Below are 20962 nucleotides of genomic sequence, written 5' to 3'. Positions count from 1 at the left end.
CCAGAGGCGCGGGGCGGTCTAGGAGCGGATGTGATTGCTATAATGATCTGCCGGATTCGGCGCAGAGGCGGGGGGGCAGTCTAGGGGCGGATGTGATTCCGGCAGATCCGGCCCAGCGTCAGCCGCTCTACGCGTCTCAATTTTCAAACTCAGCCCATCTTATCATTCCACTCAGCTGGCCTCCTCACTCCTTCTCTTACCCTCCTGTCTTATCCTCATGTCAGATCATCTCCACGGCGGTGATGACCTACACCAAGCACTTTGACCAGCATGGCCGGATCAAAGAGATCCAGTACGAGATCTTCAGGTCTCTGATGTACTGGATCACCATTCAGTACGACAACATGGGCAGAGTCACCAAGCGTGAGATCAAGATTGGTCCATTTGCCAACACTACCAAATATGGATACGAGTACGACGTTGATGGACAGCTGCAGGCCGTCTACCTCAACGAGAAGATGATGTGGAGGTAAGATGAGGCCAGGAAACTTCTGCTCTTCCAGGCTTATCTGAGTCCTGAAATGGTCTGTGGTGGCACCTTGCAGCTAATATGAATCATTTAATATTACTATTTGTGACGGCTATTGCTATTGTGCCTTTACATAAACATTATTATCTATTTCTGCTATTGTGTACTTGACATTCTGTGCGCTAATGGTGATGTCTGTTTTTCTGATACGTGTCAATGTCAAATACTTGGTACTTCTGTTCTTCACATCTTGATATAATCTAAGGTGCACTTAAACTAAATGGACCCAGTATGACATGGCTATGATATAATTACTGTGTATCAAATTTACTAATATTACTTCATATAGGGCTACTATATGTTTACTAAGTAACAAATGTAGGCTACTCCTACAACAAGTTCATGTTGTACCATCATTATGACTACGACTACTATACTCCATGTCATGCTATTCTGATTGGTTTGTAGTAAATACGCAAGTACTACTACCACTTCATAATAGCACTACTATGATTTGAATACCAAACAGCAAATGTGCTACTGCTACTTCATATAGTACTACTGTGTTATGATTAGTAAGTAGCACATTCTCTGATGCTAGCTGGTAACACTCAGATCTGTCAGCCACGTCCCAGTGTCATGTAAGTACTCTGAGTGAAGGCGTCTGCTAAATGAGTAAATGTAAGGCCATAATTGAAAAATTAAGAATAATTGAAATTGACAGCTCAACCTAGATATGATTTGTTTGAACTTCAGTAATATCAAATAGGACGGGGGACCCATCAGGACCACTTGCTCTGTTTCCATGAGCCATTGTTACAGTTGTTAGTCCACATGCTTTTTTTAATGTTTTATTTTTTCATATTTCAGGTATAACTACGACCTGAATGGAAACCTGCACCTACTGAACCCGGGGAACAGCGCTCGGCTAACCCCGCTACGTTACGACCTGCGAGACAGAATAACCCGACTGGGAGACGTTCAGTACAAACTGGATGAAGACGGCTTCTTAAGACAGAGAGGGGCCGAGATTTTTGAGTACAACTCTAAAGGTGGGAACTAGTTTTGTGTGCATGTATACGTTTTATTCTCTTAACCGTATCTTAATAAAACGTTCCGTGAAGCTGAGACAATAATTAATTGGAATTCCATAAGTTTGCCATTGTTCCATTCCGTTATCCAAACCACTTATCCTGCTCTCCGGGTCGCCGGCAGTTTTCTGTGCCATTGTCTTGAAGTGTCATTTATCTCTTTTTTTCTCCTTTCGCTGTATCGTTCTCGTTTTAGGTCTCCTCGTGCGTGTCTACAGTAAAGCGGCCAGTTGGACCATACAGTACCGTTACGATGGTTTGGGTCGGCGTGTGGCGTCCAGGAACAGCCTGGGCCAGCATCTGCAGTTCTTCTACGCTGACCTGAACCACCCGACCAGAATCACCCACGTCTACAACCACTCCAGCTCCGAGATCACATCGCTGTACTACGATTTACAGGTACAGCTCCACCAGAAGAAAAGTTAATATGGAGCCAACGCCAACACGTTTACATGTTTAGTGATGCTAACAAACGTTCTTGTTTGCAATGGTGATGGACAGGTTGATGGATGAGATCAGGCAGGCGTCTCTGTGGACTATGATGTTTGCGGATGACATTGTGATCTGTAGGGAGAGTAGGGTGCAGGTGGAGGAGAGCCTGGAGAGGTGGAGGTATGCACTGGAGAGAAGAGGAATGAAAGTCAGTAGGAGCAAGACGGAATACCTATGCGTGAATGAGACGGAGGACAGTGGGATGGTGAGGATGCAAGGAGTAGAAGTGACAAAGGTGAATGAGTTTAAATACTTGGGTTAAGCTGTCCAAAGTAATGGGGAGTGCAGAAGAGAGGTGAAGAAGAGAGTGCAGGCAGGGTGGAGTAGGTGGAGAAGAGTGTCAGGAGTGATGTGTGACGGAGGGGTACCAGCAAGAGTTAAAGGGAAGGTTTACAAGATGGTTGTGAGACCAGCTATGTTGTATGGTCTGGAGACAGTGGCACTGATGAAAAGACAGGAGGAGGAGCTGGAGGTGGCAGAGGTGAAGATGATAAGATTTTCATTGGGAGTGATGAAGAAGGACAGGATTAGGAACGAGTATATTAGAGGGACAGCTCAGGTTGGACGGTTTGGAGACAAAGCAAGAGAGGCAAGATGGAGATGGTTTGGACATGTGTGGAGGAGAGATGCTGGGTATATTGGGAGAAGGATGCTGAATATGGAGCTGCCAGGGAAGAGGAGAAGAGGAAGGTCAAAGAGGAGGTTTATGGATGTGGTGAGGGAGGACATGCAGGTGGCTGGTGAGACAGAGGAAGATGCAGAGGACAGGAAGAGGTGGAAACAGTTGACCCGCTGTGGCGCCCCCTAACGGGAGCAGCCAGAAGTAGTAGTAGTAGTAGTAGTACTGGTAGCAGTAGTAGTAGGAGTAGCAGTAGTAGTAGTAGTAGTGATGCTAACAATCGGGACCAAGTCATTGTTTTCCAAGTCACAAGTAAGTCTCGACTCTTGGCACTCAAGTCCCAAATCAAAACAGGCAAAGTCAAGTCCCGAGTCCTAAACTTTGAGTTGCAAGTCCTAAACAAACCATCATGCTCGTCTTCAAATTCAGTGCCATTCCAGAATTTTCCCACCAGAGTAATAGTTAATAAACTAAATTTGAAGACACCATGAATGCTTTTGAAAGTGTGTTTATCATGGACTGGTTCCAAGTGGATCTGTAATCATGGAAGTGAAGAGTTGGTCTGCGGCACACTTGTATCGTATCTTTAGACTTGGAGACGGTGTCAGGTGTTTCAAGTGAAAAGGCTGAAGTCCGAGTCAGGAATCATTGGTGCTAAAGTCAGTCGGGTTGCAGTTTTGTCAAGTCAAATCTAAAGTCACCAAATTTGTGACTTGAGTAACTCAAGTCCAAGTCATGTGACTTGAGTCCACACTTTTGCTAACTAAAGATTCAGTAGTTCAAACTGGAAATGGCAAGGACGTAAAGATGCATGTATTCTTTAGCCAGCAGATACTTGGTGAATAATATTCATCTTATCATTATTTGCATAGCAATATTAATTCAGGGCGGCACGGTGGCGCCCTGGTTAGCGCAGCTGCCTCACAGCAAGAAGGTCCTGGGTTCGAGCCCCGGGGTAGTCCAACCTGGGGGGTGGTCCAGGATGGTCCTCTGTGTGGAGTTTGCATGCTCTCCCTGTGTCTGCATGGGTTTCCTCCGGGTGCTCCGGTTTCCTCCCACAGTCCAAAGACCTGTAGGTCAGGTGAATCAGCCGTACTAAATTGTCCCTACATGTGAACGTGTGGGCCCTGTGATGGACTGGCGGTCTGTCCAGGGTGTCTCCCTGCCTGCTGCCCAGTGACAGCTGGGGTAGGCTCCAGCAGCCCCACGATGAGTGGTTTGGATAATGGATGGAATGCTTGGTGTAAAGTGAAGCGTTATCTCAAACACAGCCATTACACAATGCTGGACTCGTGGAAGCGTTGCGTTGCTAGCGACGTCTGCCGTCACTGTATTGTTGTGCACGCAATAAATAAAACTTGAAACTTACAAGTATTTCTGACAGTGTTTAAGTATTGAAAGTATTTCTAAGATCTCCCAAAGGTAGAAGCCCGTAACAGAATTGTGTGTTGCCCAGCGGGGCCATCTGGCTGCTGCAGACGCTGGTAGCGGGAAGACTTCAGCGGCATTAATCCCCATCATGGTAATCACAGTAACGACTACGTCCATAACGAGACTGTCTCTTGTTGTCCAGGGCCATCTGTTTGCAATGGAAATCAGCAGCGGAGATGAGTTTTACATCGCATGCGACAACACCGGCACCCCGCTAGCGGTCTTCAGCAGCAACGGACTGCTGCTTAAACAGGTAGAAGACATGGAGAGAGACACGTGTGTGTGTCTGTGTGTGTGTGTGTGTGTGTGGACATGCGTTTTTATGTGTGGCTAAAGGGGAGAGAGAAGCCATAAGTGTGCTTCTGAGTACTGGTTTACATTTCTTGTACGTCCTCATGGCAGACGCAAAGTATTGTTTCAGGCATGATGTACTTTGACTCAACTCTGGGAATGTGTGTGTGTGTGTGTGTGTGTGTGTGTGTGTGTGTAGGTGCAGTACACGGCCTATGGCGAGGTGTATTTTGACTCAAATCCAGACTTTGTGCTGGTCATCGGGTTCCATGGAGGCCTGTACGACCCTCTGACGCGGCTGCTGCATTTCGGAGACAGAGACTATGACATTCCCGCCGGGAGGTAGGCCGACACCCGTCCATTTATTAATAATAATGATAACCGGGGCGTCCGGGTCCTGGTCTATTCTGTAGCCTACCGACACAGGGCTCGCCAGTTCGAATCCCCGTGTTGCCTCCGGCTCAGTCGGGCGGCCCTACAGACACAACTGGCCGTGTCTGTGGGTGGGGAGTCTGATGTGGGTATGTGTCCTGGTTGCGGCACTAGCGCCTCCTCTGGTCGGTTGGGTAACTGGGGGGGGAATAGCGTGATCCTCCCACGTGCTACGTCCCCCTGGTGAAACTCCTCACTGTCAGGGGAGAAGAAGCGGCTGGTGACTCCACATGTATGGGAGGAGGCATGTGGTAGTCTGCAGCCCTCCCCGGCTCGGCAGAGGGGGCGGCGGCTCAGAGAGCGGGGTGACTGGCCGGGCACAACTGGGGAGAAAAAGATCCAAAACATAATAATAATCTCTCGTTTTATGTCTACAATAAAATTAAAACACACAACTATACTGAGTGACCACAACGCCACTGATCACACAGCGTTGACTTAACAGACGGCAGCGGTTTGTCTTCTCGCCGTCACGCCGCCTGTGACTGCGGCGTGATCGGGCCACTGAGGAACCGCCTCAGTACGACTGGTTATCTTGTTCCCCCACACACATCACGTGTGGATTGGGTTTCTAAATGTGGCCGTCCTCCGCTGTTTGACGCAGACGCTCGCACACTTCCTGTCGGGGCGGCGCGGGACTTGGAAGCACGTTTGAGATATTTCAGCTCAGCCCGTTAAACCTGGCCGTTCCTTGTCTTCCGGCTCGTCCCTCGCTCCGGTATCTCCCTCGACCTTGTGTTTTGATGTCACGTTCGTGTCCTTAATTGGGTTTTTGTTGTGTCTTCATTGTGTTCTGAGTATTTGTGCGTTACACTTTTGTTGCTGCTGCACTGATGAGGCCTCGCTTGTTTCAGAGATTCTGAATCTCACGTGAACTTCCTGGTTGAAGAAAAGTTAAATTAAAAAGTCACACTGAGGCGTCCGGGTGGCGTGGCGGTCCATTCCGTTACCTACCAACATGGGGATCGCTGGTTCGAATCCCCCTGTTACCTCCGGCTTGGTCGGGCGTCCCTACAGACACAATTGGCTGTGTCTGCGGGTGGGAAGCCGGATGTGGGTATGTGTCCTGGTCGGGGGGGGGCATGTGGTAGTCTGCAGCCTTCCCCAATCAGCGGGGGTGGAGCAGCAACCGGGACAGTTCGGGAAATAGGGTAATTGGCACAATTGGGGAGAAAAAAAGGGGGGGGGGTCCAAAAAAAGAGAAGTCACATTGAGCCTGTCTTGCAGGTGGACCACGCCAGATATCGGCATGTGGACGCAAGTGGGTAAAGACCCTCAGCCTTTCAACCTCTACATGTTCAGAAACAACAACCCTGTCAGCAAGATTCACCAGGTGAAGGAATACGTCACAGGTAAGACGCTCCGCCCATCTCCACCTCTCCAGCCCACCTCTGGAGGTGATCCTGGCGGCACGTTTCACCAGCAATCAAAATCAAACTTTATTGAACAAACACAAATTTGTCCCGATGATTTCAGATCAATTTAGAAATCAAATATTTCCAACCCTGTCAATAATGTGTCTTTACACCCAACCAATTTACACAAAAGCCATAGGCTTGTTGGTCGGTATGTAAAGTTTAAAGTTGCAATCCGCAACTTTTCTCATTATGTCCTCCATCTGGAAGGTGGAGGTGATGGTGTTGAACAGTCAGTCTTCCAGCAGAACGGTGTTATGATATAGTGGATGTAGGAGGCAGAGAGAACCAGACCTGTTGACTCTGATGTTCTGGGACTACAAACCAGGTGTAGCAGTAAACAGTTCCCACCCTTGTAAACATGGATCCTGGGACCAGACTACATCACGCTATATGGGCGGCGCGGTGGTTAGCACGGTTGCCTCAAAGCAAGAAAGGTCCTGGGTTCGAGCCCCGAGGTAGTCCAACCTTGAGGGTCGGCCGGGGTCGATAAATTATTGTTGAAATTGTGCAAAAGGGATTGGTGCATATTTCCCCGCTATTCGTACGGGAGGAAGGGGAGATGGCGCCAGATAGATGGAGCCAGATAGATGGCGCCAGATAGATGGAGCCAGATAGATGGCGCCAGATAGACGGCGCCAGATAGATGGAGCCAGATAGACGGCGCCAGATAGACGGCCAGGAAGCAGGCGAACACACCGACCTTCCAAACGGAGCGAGAAATGACAAAGGTCCAAGCGTGGGTCACTGGGATGAGTCCGGGCAGGGACGCGGCGCGAAGCGGCTTTCTGCCACACTGCGACTGTGTGCTTGTGTGCCAGCTGTGTTTTCTGCTTCACCAGGTAAAAACTACACACAACTGTGTAAAAAATGAGAACAATCTGTGTAAAATAAATACCTCGGTGCACCACAGGCAATGCGCTGCAGCAGTGCAAACGTGCTTTCTCCGCTGCACGTGAAAACAAATCAATCAAATCCCCGTGGGTCCATGATCCTGTAGTTCATTAATTCAGTACCAGTTAATACAGCTACACAACCGACGGCATTGTCACTTGGCAAAACCCAGCGTGCACGCAGAACCCTCCTCCGGAAACACGGCTGGCACCAGGCAAACAAAGCCGCTCCGCCCACCTGACGCGCCGCATGCGTGCCTGGCACCAACGATAACACACCGCTGTTGTTCTGCTACAGTCGCCTGTTGCACCGGAACGTGAGGCAGTGCCACGTTTCTTCAGGGACACACAAAGCTGAATATTAAAATGTCAGCAACGGGGGGGCGTCCGGCAAGCGTAGCGGACGATACCGTTGGCTACCACCACGGGGATCGCCGGTTCGAATACCCATGTTGTGTCCTGGTCGCTGCACTAGCGCCTCCTCTGGTCAATCGGGGCACCTGTTCGGGGGGGAATAGCGTGATCCTCCCACGCGCTACTTCCCCCTGGTGAAACTCCTCACTGTCAGGTGAAAAGAAGCGGCTGGTGACTCCACATGTATGGGAGGAGGCATGTGGTAGTCTGCAGCCCTCCCCGGACCGGCAGAGGGGGTGGAGCAGAGACCGGGACGGCCCGGAAGAGTGGGGTAATTGGCCGGGTACAATCGGGGAACGTGAGGAAAATCAAACACGTTTTCAAAGTAATTGTTAGAACTGTAATGGTATTGTTACGTACTCAAATGTGTAGTTGGTCTGGAAGAAAAAGTGGTGTCAGTGCTTCTCCAGGGGCATCAGTGCTTCTCCAGGGGTATCAGTGCTTCTCCAGGGGTATCAGTGCATCTCCAGGGGCATCAGTGCATCTCCAGGGGCATCAGTGCATCTCCAGGGGTATCAGTGCATCTCCAGGGGAAACACCGTGGGGTTTGAACAGCAGGTCCAACTCGTTACACACATTGCTGCGGGGGAAGAAGAAAAAATAGTTTTCCTGCATTTACGACTCGGACATGTGCACAACCGTGTTAACAGGCAGACGGACAGTGAATCAGAAACAACTGTTGGAAACTCGGCTGCCTTTTGTACCAGTTGTGCTCACAGAAGCCGCAAAGATGTGTTTGGGGCCAGAGAAATTTACATTTCCTCGTTGACTTATGATAAACCAAACTAGCCACCATCTGCACCGCTCGACGCAGGTTTAGTATGTGAGTGTTTATTACGTCAGCATTTTATTTCTCCCTTCTGTGAGGCTAATGTGGTGCGTCTGTGTTGCCAAAGCAGTATTTAGATGGCGTCTTTAAAAAACAAATGGTCTTACTTTGCAAGATTTCAGTCGCTCTGCAACATAGAAAAATAAACATTCTCTCTCTCTCTCATAGATGTGAACATTTGGTTGGTCACGTTTGGCTTCCACCTCCATAATGCCATTCCAGGATTCCCCATTCCGAAGTTTGATCTGACTCAGCCGTCGCTGGAGCTGAAGAAGAGTCAGCTGTGGGACGACCTGCCGGTACGTACAGAGTCTCGGCGATTTAGTGAAACTTGCAAAACATGTTGATCGTCGTTGTATCAATGAATAAGGACGTAGTTGAGGATGTCCTGTCAAATCTACTTTTAAATGCACATTCATGGAATTTGACTCCGGTTCCGTGGCTCTCTCAGTGTACTTAACATAGAATAGCAACACTACAACACAACAATCTTCAGATATATACACAAGGACTGACTATACAGGCGAAAAGAGGTGATCAAGTGCAATGGTTCAGAGAATATATCAGAGACGCTGAAAATAGATGTTAGCAGGTTACTTACATACATGCCTGAGGACATGACAGAGCGTACCAGTATACATACAATGTACAGTACAGTATGTACAACATGGTTGGATTTATTTGACAGTGTTAAGCGTTCATTTGAATGACAGCCCGCAGAAAGAAACTGTTTTTATATCTGGTTGTTTTGGGGTACGATGCTCTGTAGCGCCCACCAGAGGGGAGGAGTTAGAACAGGTTGTGATGGTCTGCAGGTGTACAAGTCCTGAATAGAGGGCAGTATGGCACCAATGATTTTCTCTGCAGACCTAACTGTCCATTGTAGTCTGTGCCTGTCCCGTGGATGGATGTGCAGAGGACAGACTGGATTATTGCAGTGTAGAACTGAATCAACAGTTCCTAAGGCAGGTTGAACTTCTTGAGTTGGTGCAGAAAGTACATCCTCCGCTAGGTGCCCGCCTTAGGTCCTGGGAGATTGTGGAAATCTCTTCTTGGAGACCAAGAAGATAGTGGAGCTCTTGAAGCAGGAGGGGACTTCACACAGCTCCAGTGGTCTGTTGAAGATCAGTGTGAAAATGGGGGCCAGCTGGTCAGCACAGACTACTTCTAGTCCTCCATCTCGGGAAGGGTTGGTGCACATCCTCAACACAGATCCTGAGTGCGGGTGGGGGTTCGGTGGGAAGGGCTGGAGAGGGTGAGGGGTGCGAAAGTTTGCTTCTCAAATCTGCAGTAAAACCCATGTAGTGAGGGGGGGAATGGTCTCCTGTAGTTTTAAGAAGGAAAGTGTGGGGGTGAATTCAGTGTCTGTCTTTTGTACTTTAGCTGGGATTGAATGTGGACTCGTTTCCTTCACCTACGTTATCTGGAGGTGAAGGTGTTGAAAATGAAGCTGGCGTCGGTACTGAAGTTATGTCAGCTCTGTTTGAAGCACCACGTATGGAGACTAGTGACCAAACCTCAAAGCCATGTAAATTATCATTCCTCATTCGGTTGATGGAGTCTCCAATGCTGAAGAAAAAGGCTTTAAAAAACACACAAAACACATTTCAGGCAAAAACAAAGAAGAGAGGAAGACGAGCTCTAGAAAACAAAAGACAGGAGAAAATGTGTTTGTCATTTTGAACATATTAGTTCCATAGAAAAATACATTTCAAAGTACGCTGCATGCAAATGTGTACAAAGTAAAGCCAGCGGTTATTGAAATTACATTTTCATAAGCAGCTTATTTCACCTACATCAATACACTGCCAAGTAATTATCATCTGCCTGAAGTTAAACTTGTCCTACGTTTTTGAATAATTTAACTTTGAATATTCATTACTTTCAGATGCCTTAATGGTCTTTTTAGACACATTTAGCAGCCCTGACCTTCGGATATCTGAATAACCTCCATCACCATGACCCTATATAATCTAATAAACCACTGCGTGGTCTCGGAATAACAAACCAGTAAAAATCACAGAAAGTAGAATCAGTTCATCTGGACACAACGTTTATTGAGAGAAACGTTTCATTGCTGTGAGCATTAACTAGAGTTCCCTGACACACCATGCCGGCAGCCAATGTCGGTGAGCGTCTAGTTTTTGTGGGGTGTCCCGCACTAGTCGGACCCCTGTTGGCAGCTTTTCAGCTGATTCAGCATGTTGAATCAGCGGAGCCCGTCGGTGAGAGAGGTCACTCTGATTGGCTGTTCAGCTTAGCGAATCAGTGCAGAACGTACATGCTAGCTCGTTAGTCTTTGCGGTGTGTTCCAAGTGCTACTTTTTGTCCCAGGCGACGCAACAGTCGGCCTCCATCGCCGCGAGTCGCTTTGGTGTGTCTGGGCCCTTAGATGGGTGATGAAATGTTTCTCTCATGTCCAGATGAACTGATTCAACTTTCTGTGATTTTCTTGCCTGAATTATTGAGCATGCATCAAGAACCAGTAACGACTTTCCTCAGTTTCCTGTCATTTATCCAGAGTAAAAATACAAGCGAGAGAGAGAACAAGGCAGTGGTGCATAAGATTAATAAGAGACGAAAACAGCAGCAAGTATTATTAGAAACAAGCAACTGTATAAAAAATACCAGAAGGAAATGGAGATAAAATGGGGAAAAAACTGCAAGGATGATTAAAAGAAAAAAAAATGAACGGGGAAATGGAAGAAAGGTCAAAAGGAAAAAGAGTATCAATTTACAGAGGAAATGCAGATGAGTCAGGAAATGTTTTGAGACAAACAAGGGAAATTAATTAAGATGGCTAATAGATGTTATGAACACACAAATGCTGGTATATGCTACTCACACACGCGCGGCTTCGTGGTTGTCTTAAGATGCAGAGTTATGCTGAACAGAGAGCATGGCAAAATCAGGCGAGGGAGGGAGCAAGGCTGCAAGAAAGAATAAAAAAATGAGAGAGAAAACCCAGCAAGTTGAAAGTGATATCAAATGACCAACAGTGATATTTGAAGTGCAAATGTATGGGCCTTGTTTGTGCAGACTTGGCTGTATGGTAATGGCTTCTCTCACCAGGAAATTAACAAGCTACAGGGCTGTTGATCCGCCGGACAACACTCTCACACACGCTCCTTTGTACTGGCTGGCACAGCTGCTGGAATTGGAAAAAACATGGGATCAAAACTTCTTTCCTGATCTTTATTTTTTTTTCCCCCAGGCAATTATTTCTAGTGTGTGCACTAAAAGAAAGGGGATTGTGTGTGTGTGTATGTATATATATATATATATATATATATATATATATATATATATATACACACACACACACACACAGTGCCTTGCAAAAGTATTCAAGCCCCTTGACAGTCATCACTAATGTCTGGATTATAAAAGATACTCACACATCTGTTGCTGAACGATATTATTTTTGTGAACTCGTAAGTTCTAACAGCATGTTCCCAAAGCCAAAATAAGTTATGTTTCGCTGACTTTTTATTAATAAATTTCAACAAAATCATTTTGGCATGTGTGGAGGAGAGATGCTGGGTATATTGGGAGAAGGATGCTGAATATGGAGCTGCCAGGGAAGAGGAGAAGAGGAAGGCCAAAGAAGAAGATGGAGAGGACAGAAAGAAATGGATGATCCGCTGTGGCGACCCCTAACGGGAGCAGCCAAAAGTAGTAGTAGTAGAAGATGGTGCTTGCATAAGTATTCAACCCCTTGTGCTCTGAAAGCTCCATGTTTACACAAATGAAAAATTATTCCTAAAACAAACTCGGGTAAACACAATTGGACATAATTAGTGTGCACCTGTAAGATATTAAAGTAACGGTCTCTTTTATGGATATAAAGGCACGCTGTGTAAAGTTCATTAGCCGAGCCTGAACTCCATCAGAAAATGAATACAAAGGAGCATAATACTGAAGTAAGAGACAAGGTGATTAAAATGCAGAAGGTGGGAAAGGGATACAAAACAATATCCAAGTGTTTGGATGCCCCACAGAACACTGCTGGATCCATTGTCAGAAAGTGGAAACTGTAGCACACCACCCAGACGCTTTGTGGGACAGGCTGTCCCTCAAAGCCAAGTGTCTGAGGAAGATTTGGGCTGGTGAGGAAAGCCACAGATGACCCTGCAATCAGTTTGAAGGAGCTCCACAGGTCAGTGGCTGAAACTGGAGTGCGTGTTATTTGTCCGCCGCAGCGACGAGAACCATCTAGTCATCCTGTGATGGATGACTTGCGCGATGATTGAAGTGAGGAAGAGTTGCACACCATCAACCCCACTCTCTCGTCCGAAACCACCTACTACCAGTGGCAAGACTAAGCGAGACGACTGGCAATGGAGACGGATGCAGATTTTTCCTCAGGGTTTCTTCCCGAAGCCTTTCCCATGGACGAGTATACCCGCAAAGCAGCAGAGGCTTTAAATCAGTTTTCCTTCTCCTAGATGAACTGCCTGACACGGCTAATTACCTCCATCTACCCGGCTGGAGTAATGTGCATGAGTCAATCATATCACAGGCTCTCCATAAATCTGGCCTTTACGGGAGGGTGGCAAGAAAGAAGCCGTTGCTCAAAACTATGCCTATAAAAGCACGCTTGGAGTTTGCTACCAAGCATGAGAGAGACCCAGTTAGGATGTGGGTAAAGGTTTTGTGGTCAGATGAGACGAAAGTTGAGCTTTTTGGCCAAAACTCAAAACATTATGTGTGGCATAAACCTAAAACACTGCTCATGCCCTAAAAAAAATACCCTCCAGTGAAGCATGGCGGCAGCAGCATAATGCTATGGGGTTGCCTTTCATCTGCAGGCACTGGGAACCTTGTTCAAACTGAGGGAAGAATGCCATCCGTCCATTATCCAAATCACCTATCCTGCTCTCAGGGTCGCGGGATGCTGGAGCCTATCCCAGCAGTCATTGGGCAGCAGGTGGGAAGACACCCTGGACAGGCTGCCAGGCCATCACAGGAGGGAAGAATGGATGGAGCCAAATACTACAGGGGAAATATTGGAAGAAAACCTGTTGCAGTCTGCCATAAAACTGAAGCTTGGGAGAAGGTTCACCTTCCCGCAGTGCAGTGATCCTAAGCACAAGGCTAAAGCAACAATAGCATAGCTCAGCAACAAAAAGGTGAACGTTTTGGAGTGGCCAAGTCAAAGTCCGGACCTCAACCCCATTGAAAATCTGTGGCACTGAAAATCGCAGTCCAGCGGCGCCGTCCCACCAACCGGCAAGACCGGTACAAATTCTGCCTAGAAGAATGGGCAAAAATTACTCCAGAAGAATGTGCAAAGCTTGTACATACTTACCCCAAGAGAATCATGGCTGTTATTGCAGCAAAAGAGTACTCTGCAAAGTACTGATATGTGGGGGTTGAATACTTATGTAAGCATTATATTTTAGTTTTTCATTTATTAATAAAAAGTCAGCGAAACATAAATTATTTTGGCTTTGGGAACATGCTGTTCGAGCTTATGGGTTCACAAAAATAATATTGTTCAGGAACAGATGTGTGAGCATTTTTTATAACCCAGAAATTAGTGGCGACTGTGAAGGGGGTTGAATACTTTTGCAAGGCTCATGTTTTGCGACATCATCTCATTAGTGACTATAGGTTAAGAGGAACAGATTGGGAGCCGCTATTACATATCATAAGTCCACAAAACATCACTTTTCTCCCATGGGACTCAACTTTATAGTGACCTGACCCCCGTTTTCTTCTCTCCAAATCTCCTCTAAAACATTGAAAAAGGCTGTACGGGGGGCACCCCGGTGACCCTCCTGGTAGAGCGTATACCATATAAGGATGAATCCTTACCACAGCGGCCTGGGTTCGAATCCGGCCCGGTTCCTTTGCTGCATGTAATCCCCTCTCTCTCTCCCATCACTGTCAAATAAAGTTGGAAAAATAATCTTAAAAAAGGCTTTGTGAGTGTAATAGGTCAAAGCAGACAATTACAATTCATCAACTTACAATGTTAATGGCGCCTGCCGACTGCTGACTTATGGTATCCACAAGAATCGCAAACACCCTTCACCTAGTTAAGTCTGATGCACACTGCATCAGATTTAGAGCAAAGTTTTCAAAGGTCAGTTAGAGGCACCTATACCTTATGTAGGAATGAGGTGCTACCAAAATGATCCTTAGTTCTTACTTCTTCTGCAAGCTGGATTGAGGGGGGACTTCTTACAGCTATTACAAAAGAGTGTAACATAGTGAACACCACAAATATTCAAAGAGCAACTTGGGTGCGAGATTGGAGATTGGTGGGACAAGATAGAGGCACTTGGCAGTTTCGCTGACAGTGTGGCTAGGAAATTAATATCCGAGATGGTGTACACGATGAGATAGCTATCTGGGATCATTTACACTTTGGGTACTTATGTGGATAAACACAATAGGACAGCGATCTCATCACTCAAGACTCATTCACTCAGGTGTAAATTGGGTCAAAGTTAAAAGTTGTACTCCATGAGTACGAGCACTTTTTATTTTTACTTTAAAGGTCCCCATGAAATGAGAAGTTTATTTTTATTCTCGTTAGTTCATTAATCTGTACTTCATTTTCATCTATTTAACACAGCGTATTGATGTCCACAATTCTTTTAAAAACACCCAGCCATATTGGCTGTCAGTCAAATCAAACCCCCCCCCTCATTAAATCCTATGTGATCATCTTGTCTCATCAGATATATGTCAGAAGATTTTAGTGCTTTAAATGCTCTTTCATGGGACCTTTTAACGTCTTTATTATAATGTCTTCTGATTATGTGGCACAATGGCAAAAACAATACAGTAAATGGTAGCAGTATTACAGTTCAAATATACTCCAAAATAAATTTAGCTGAATCTTAAATGAAGCGTTTTGAGGTTCCTTCCAGCATCTGAGAGAGTAATATGCAATCTGATGCCTACATTTGCTACTTTGACATATGGTAACTAATATTTCTCTCTCTCTCTCTTCCACTAGTCTATCTCAGGCATCCAGCAAGAGGTCACTCGCCAGTCTCGAGCCTTCCTGTCATTTGAGCGCATGCCGGAGATCCAGGTCAGCCGGCGGCATTCGGACCACACCAAACCTTGGCTCTGGTTCGCCACCGTCAAGTCTCTCATCGGCAAGGGGGTCATGCTCGCCGTGACCCAAGGCCGTGTGGTGACCAACGCTCTAAACATCGCAAACGAGGACTGCATCAAAGTGGCTGCGGTCTTAAACAATGCCTTCTACTTAGAGGACCTCCATTTTACTGTGGAGGGTCGTGACACGCACTACTTCATCAAAACAAGCCTCCCCGAGAATGACCTCGGAGCACTGCGGCTCACCTCGGGCAGGAAGTCGCTGGAAAACGGCGTGAACGTTACAGTATCTCAGTCCACGACAGTCGTGAATGGACGAACACGCCGGTTTGCAGACGTGGAGCTGCAGTACGGTGCGTTGGCGCTCCATGTGCGCTACGGAATGACGCTGGATGAAGAAAAAGCGCGCATTCTGGAGCAGGCTCGACAGAGGGCGCTGTCCAGCGCGTGGGCCCGGGAGCAGCAGCGAGTAAGGGACGGGGAGGAAGGAGTGCGGCTGTGGACAGAGGGGGAGAAAAGGCAGCTGCTGAGTAGTGGGAAGGTTTTGGGCTACGACGGCTACTATGTGCTGTCCATAGAGCAGTACCCAGAGTTAGCTGACAGTGCTAACAACGTCCAGTTCCTCCGCCAGAGCGAGATAGGAAAGAGGTAACACGGCAATGGCAGCAACAACAAACACAAAATGGCCACCTTCGATGGCCGTCGAGAAGACTTTTAAAACTTATTATAACATGGCAAACAGAAATGGCTATTACAGAGGCCAGACAATCCTGGGACTCAAACATGGCCACCGAAGAGACTGTCCCCATTTGCAATTTTGTTTTGATTTCAAGGACGATGAAGTAAGATTTCTAGAATGATGGACGGTGTAACAATCATTTAGCAAATAACCCCGAGAGTGTTGCAAACATTACGAACATGCCAGTGGTAAACACTACACGAGCCTGCAAAAGTCTGGGGCCTTCCCCTCGTGTGTTCTTTTCCCGCCTCTCTCTCCCCCACCCTCAGCTTTTCAACAACCTGCACGAACGCCCTTTCTCCCCTCTCCGTCTCCGATAGTTGGGATTTACCTTTATGGTATGTCTTTCGCCTTCAAGCCGTAAAACGGTGAGACGTACGAGCTTGTCTGAATAACCAACTAATCAACTGGACAAACTTGCCAACTGAATAATTCCTGTAGGAATCAAATTCTGGTCCTGTACCGTCGAGAGTGCTCCATGTTATTAAAACGCCTGTGGATTCCAGAAAGACTCTCCACACAAAGTTCGACGTCTCTGCGGATGAAAATCTCAACCCCCGACACTCTAGGCTTTGGATGGATAGGGCCCAAGAATGGATGGATGTCTTTTATTTGCCACAGCAAAACCCATCGAATGGAAGTGTCATGGAACGTTTGTGGACTCTCTCCAAGAGAGACAGACATGTAAAAGACTTCACTTTGTAAAATAATTAGTAGGACTTTTCCGTTATAGTTTTTTGTTGTTTTCTATATAAACTTCCTGGAATTGCTTCAGACAAAAATGGGATATAAAAAAATAAATAAAGGAAAACGTGTTTACATACTACTATCAATACCACTATTACTACTACTACTATTACTACTACAGCAGCAGCAACACTAGAACGGACTGTCATCCAAACTTATTGAAAAACCGCCTTTTTTTGGGGGGGGATGGAGTTTGTTTGGGGACTCCTGCCCCTCCTGACAATAAAGCTGGTGTCTATAATGTATTTGGTCAGTTTTGACGATGAACTCGCGCCCTCTTAACCGCTGTGCTTTGACAAGGTCTATAGATTATCCAGGCGTAGACGACAGACTCCAGGTCCCTCACCGCAGCTCCGAACGCAGGATGGCGACCAAGGGATTAGCGACGGGACAGAGTCTGTACATCACGAATACCTAATCATGTCCGGACCAAGTGGGCTCACTGGTCCTCTCGAAAGCTGGTCCCTTCGTCAGCCAATTCAAAAGAAGAAGAAGAAGAAGAAGAAACCCCCCGCAGTTGCTTCCGTAACGTGCGATTCAGCCTCATAATGCATAGACCTTGTGTTTTTAATCGGTCGAAGGTAGTAGTCTTGCTTGCCGTAGAAACATGTCGTCATGGTTACCAGAGCTTGGGGGTGGGGGGGGGGTTGCCTTGAGTCGTGGCTAACTGTTGCTACTCCATTCGTTTTTTGCTCGTTTCTTTTTACGGGACATCGCATTCCCACCGGTGACTTCAACACGAGTACCAGAGTTATAGATGAAAAGTCGATGTGAATATTCTTTTCTTATTGATTGTGGGTCTGCACTCTCTAAGAGGAATTTTGTTTGTGCGTTCGTGTGTGTGCGTGCGTGCGTGTGTGTACAAGGAAAGTCCGAAGTGTCGGAATCTATGAGAAATTTTTCGAAAGAAGGAACAGAAAATTTACAGAGGAAGTGGAATTGTATACTACTACTAGCTTTTTCTTTCGGTGACGGTTCTTGAGACGAGTTGGCAGTGTTGAATGGATTAATCGTTTTATTTTAAAGACAGAAATTCCACTTATCCATACATCAATATTAGTCTCAAAGAAAGTAATTTATGTACAGTGTTTCTACGGTAAAGAATAAAACCTTTAAAAACATGTTTTTGGTCATTTCTGTGCACTTCATTTTCCTCCTCTTTCACGTCGTCTTTAAAGTTCCTAACTATTGCAACTGTGTTTTGGTACAGGTGGTATCCTGCAGGTCTTAACGGTGGAGTTGCAACACGTTTACAGAAGAAAAACAGGCTATGGTAGTTATCAGTGGCGGCTGGTGCTAAAAATGTTTTGGGGGGGGGGCCCAATTTACCTTGGTGCAGCCCACCTGACCGCTGCTTTAATGTCCACACAGTCACAGAGTTATTAAGAAGGGCAATGCAGCCTATAGATTTTATCAGGGTTCATAGACGGTGGATGATTGACAGTCGAGACGAGGCGTCGTGGTGGATGATTGACAGTCGAGGTGGGTGTGAACATGATTGACAGCCACGAGAATTGTCCAATCACATTAGATCAAAACACATTAAAACGATACCAATTCACTGCCAATAGAAGTGGGAGTGTCGGGTGCACAGAACAGCGCCCCCTGGAAAACCTGAAGAAACCAAATCAGACAGCAGCCTCAGGTCACCTGCTCGCCACAAGTTTGAGGGCTCAGGAAGTGTATGTATTCAGACAGAAATCAACCAAATACCATTTGGAACCTATACTGGAGGGTTGCTGACAGGCGCTCACAGACTGAAAACATTTCTATTTAATAATTACTTGCATTATACAACTAAATTATATTTAACATGTTAAAGTAGATTTTCATCTCTTGATATTTGAAGGGGGCAGCGCCGCAGCGCCCTCTACTGGCCAGCCGCCACTGGTAGTAACATAAAAGCTAGAAGAAAAGACAATGATAAAGACAACTGGAATCACCATAAAGTACTGAAATAAAAACGGTCACTACATAAACGCCAGGCTGTAAAGTGACGTTATTAACGAGCATTTGAAAGCTTCTGCACATTAAAATACTGAAAAGAAGTGGATTATAAAGACTTATCAGACTAAAATGCTGATACTAACATTTTCTAATGTCACTTACATATTACTTAAATCATCATGTGTCTGCTGAACAAAACAAGTGTGAGAGGTAGAATTGGGCTTGTCTATTTTTCTTTTTAACAGATCATCTTCTCTCTGCCGACTCTTTCTGGTACTCATGACGTCATTACACACGGTTTACATCCAGCCAATCACACCAAATTATCAACATGTGAAGTAGTCATATGATGTGACTGCTGTATGCATCCATGCAACAAAAACAAAAAACCAAGATTCCTTCGCCCTTAATCACAGTTTCTTTATCGAAACCTCAACTTTTCCACCTCAAGCAAGTGTAAATACTTGGTGATATTTAGTTATCTTGGGGATTTTTCGCCCCCAAACAGGCGCCCCGACCGACCAGAGGAGGCGCTACTGCGGCGACCAGGACACATACCCACATCCGGCTTCCCACCCGCAGACACGGCCAATTGTGTCTGTAGGGACGCCCAACCAAGCCAGAGGTGACACAGGGATTCGAACTGGCGAGCCCTGTGTTGGTAGGCAACGGAGACCATTTGGCTACCCGGACGCCCCATAGCTAGAGTTTTGTTCTAGCCGTGTCGGTTAATGCAGACCCAAATTGTAAAAATTCATCATTTCAAGTAAATCTACGGTTACTAACCAACTGGAAAAGTTCATATGACACTTTAAAAACAAATGTCATAACAAAAATTAAAATGATGCAGTAAAAGGGTGTTTTTTTTGGGGGGGGGGGCTGGAAAATGTCCTCAAATGATAAAACAAACACAGCTCCAATAGTAAACTGACACAGAGGCGGCCAACAGCCCTGCCACCAGCTGTAGTTTTCAAACTTGCCTCAGCCACGTTAAGCAAAGACCTGTCACCTTGTGTTGCGTCACCAGATCACCCCATACCCGCTAGACAACGAGAGAAGGGGGAAATTGGGGGGAAACCGCGGGGGGTCGTGGAACTGGATCACACGCAACATTAGGCAAGGCGCCGCTGACGGCTGGACACAGCAGCAAAGACACAGCACAGCCCAGGGGTGAGAAGTGGGAGGAGAGTGAAAGAGGAAGGAGGAAGTAAGGAAGGGTTAAAACAGTTTCAGAGGGGATGAACTGAATCAGCCAGGAGAAAGAGAGACAGACAGACAAAGAGAGTGAGATAGAGACAGAGACAGCACAGTGAGATAGACAGAGAAAGAGAGAGAGAGACAGGCAGAGAGAGGGACAGACAGAGAAAGAGATATACAGACAGAGAGACATATATATATATATATATATATATATATATATATATATATATATAGACCGACAGAGAGAGAGACAGAGATATTGTCTGTATAAAGGAGGGAGCCAGTGTGAATCAGAGGCTGCCAGAGAGAGAATCCTGTCTGACACGGCCTAAATGACCAGTCGCTGTGCGGTTACAAAGACAGTCGGGGGGGGGGGGGGGGAGAAGTGAGGAATTTGAACCCTCGCCCTCGTCTTCACATGCTGCCGTTATGTAAGAACGTTAGAGTGAGGCGGCGAGAGTGAGATGACGTAAAATGAGAATAAAGAGAAGATGGAGAGAAAGAAAGGGGACAAAGTTCTGTAGCTTCTCCTCAAGAACCAAATTCAGTAGGAACATTATTGCGGTTTGTTAAAATCATAATAATATTGATAACGTTGATAAGAAGCCATCGTTCAATATATAATCTGTTAAAGAAGAGCCAACCCGTTCACTACACATTTAATCACATACTCGACAGACAGACAGATGGACAGACAGTAGCGTGTTGTAGAGACGTAGGGGCACCGGTCACGTGCAAAAGAAAAACAGCCCTGCTGGATTTGTAAATTAGCAGCTAGCTATAGCACTGACAGGTATGCCAAGATGATCTTAGATACACAAATGATGGGATGAAAAATATTTAAGAAAAAATGAGTCTGAATCAGATAATCAGTAG

The 20962-nt window shown here is 46.2% G+C and overlaps 1 protein-coding gene across 1 annotated transcript in view; it reads left to right on the top strand.

Annotated features, from left to right (window-relative positions):
* LOC130113077 (teneurin-3-like) overlaps window positions 1–16439 on the top strand; it is a 380798-nt gene extending 364359 nt beyond the window's left edge. The window contains exons 45-52 of the mRNA XM_056280588.1: window positions 225–469; window positions 1340–1521; window positions 1757–1959; window positions 4245–4355; window positions 4593–4735; window positions 6053–6177; window positions 8545–8675; window positions 15350–16439. Of these exons, the coding sequence (XP_056136563.1) occupies window positions 225–469; window positions 1340–1521; window positions 1757–1959; window positions 4245–4355; window positions 4593–4735; window positions 6053–6177; window positions 8545–8675; window positions 15350–16105 (1896 nt within the window). The 3' untranslated portion in view covers window positions 16106–16439. The remainder of the gene's footprint in view (window positions 1–224; window positions 470–1339; window positions 1522–1756; window positions 1960–4244; window positions 4356–4592; window positions 4736–6052; window positions 6178–8544; window positions 8676–15349) is intronic.
* Window positions 16440–20962: the final 4523 nt, after the last annotated feature.

Source organism: Lampris incognitus, chromosome 5 (assembly GCF_029633865.1).
Source record: "Lampris incognitus isolate fLamInc1 chromosome 5, fLamInc1.hap2, whole genome shotgun sequence".
Taxonomy (NCBI): Eukaryota; Metazoa; Chordata; class Actinopteri; order Lampriformes; family Lampridae; genus Lampris; species Lampris incognitus.
The sequence above is the reverse complement of the archived record's forward strand: the minus strand, read 5'-3'. Positions and strand labels throughout refer to the sequence as shown.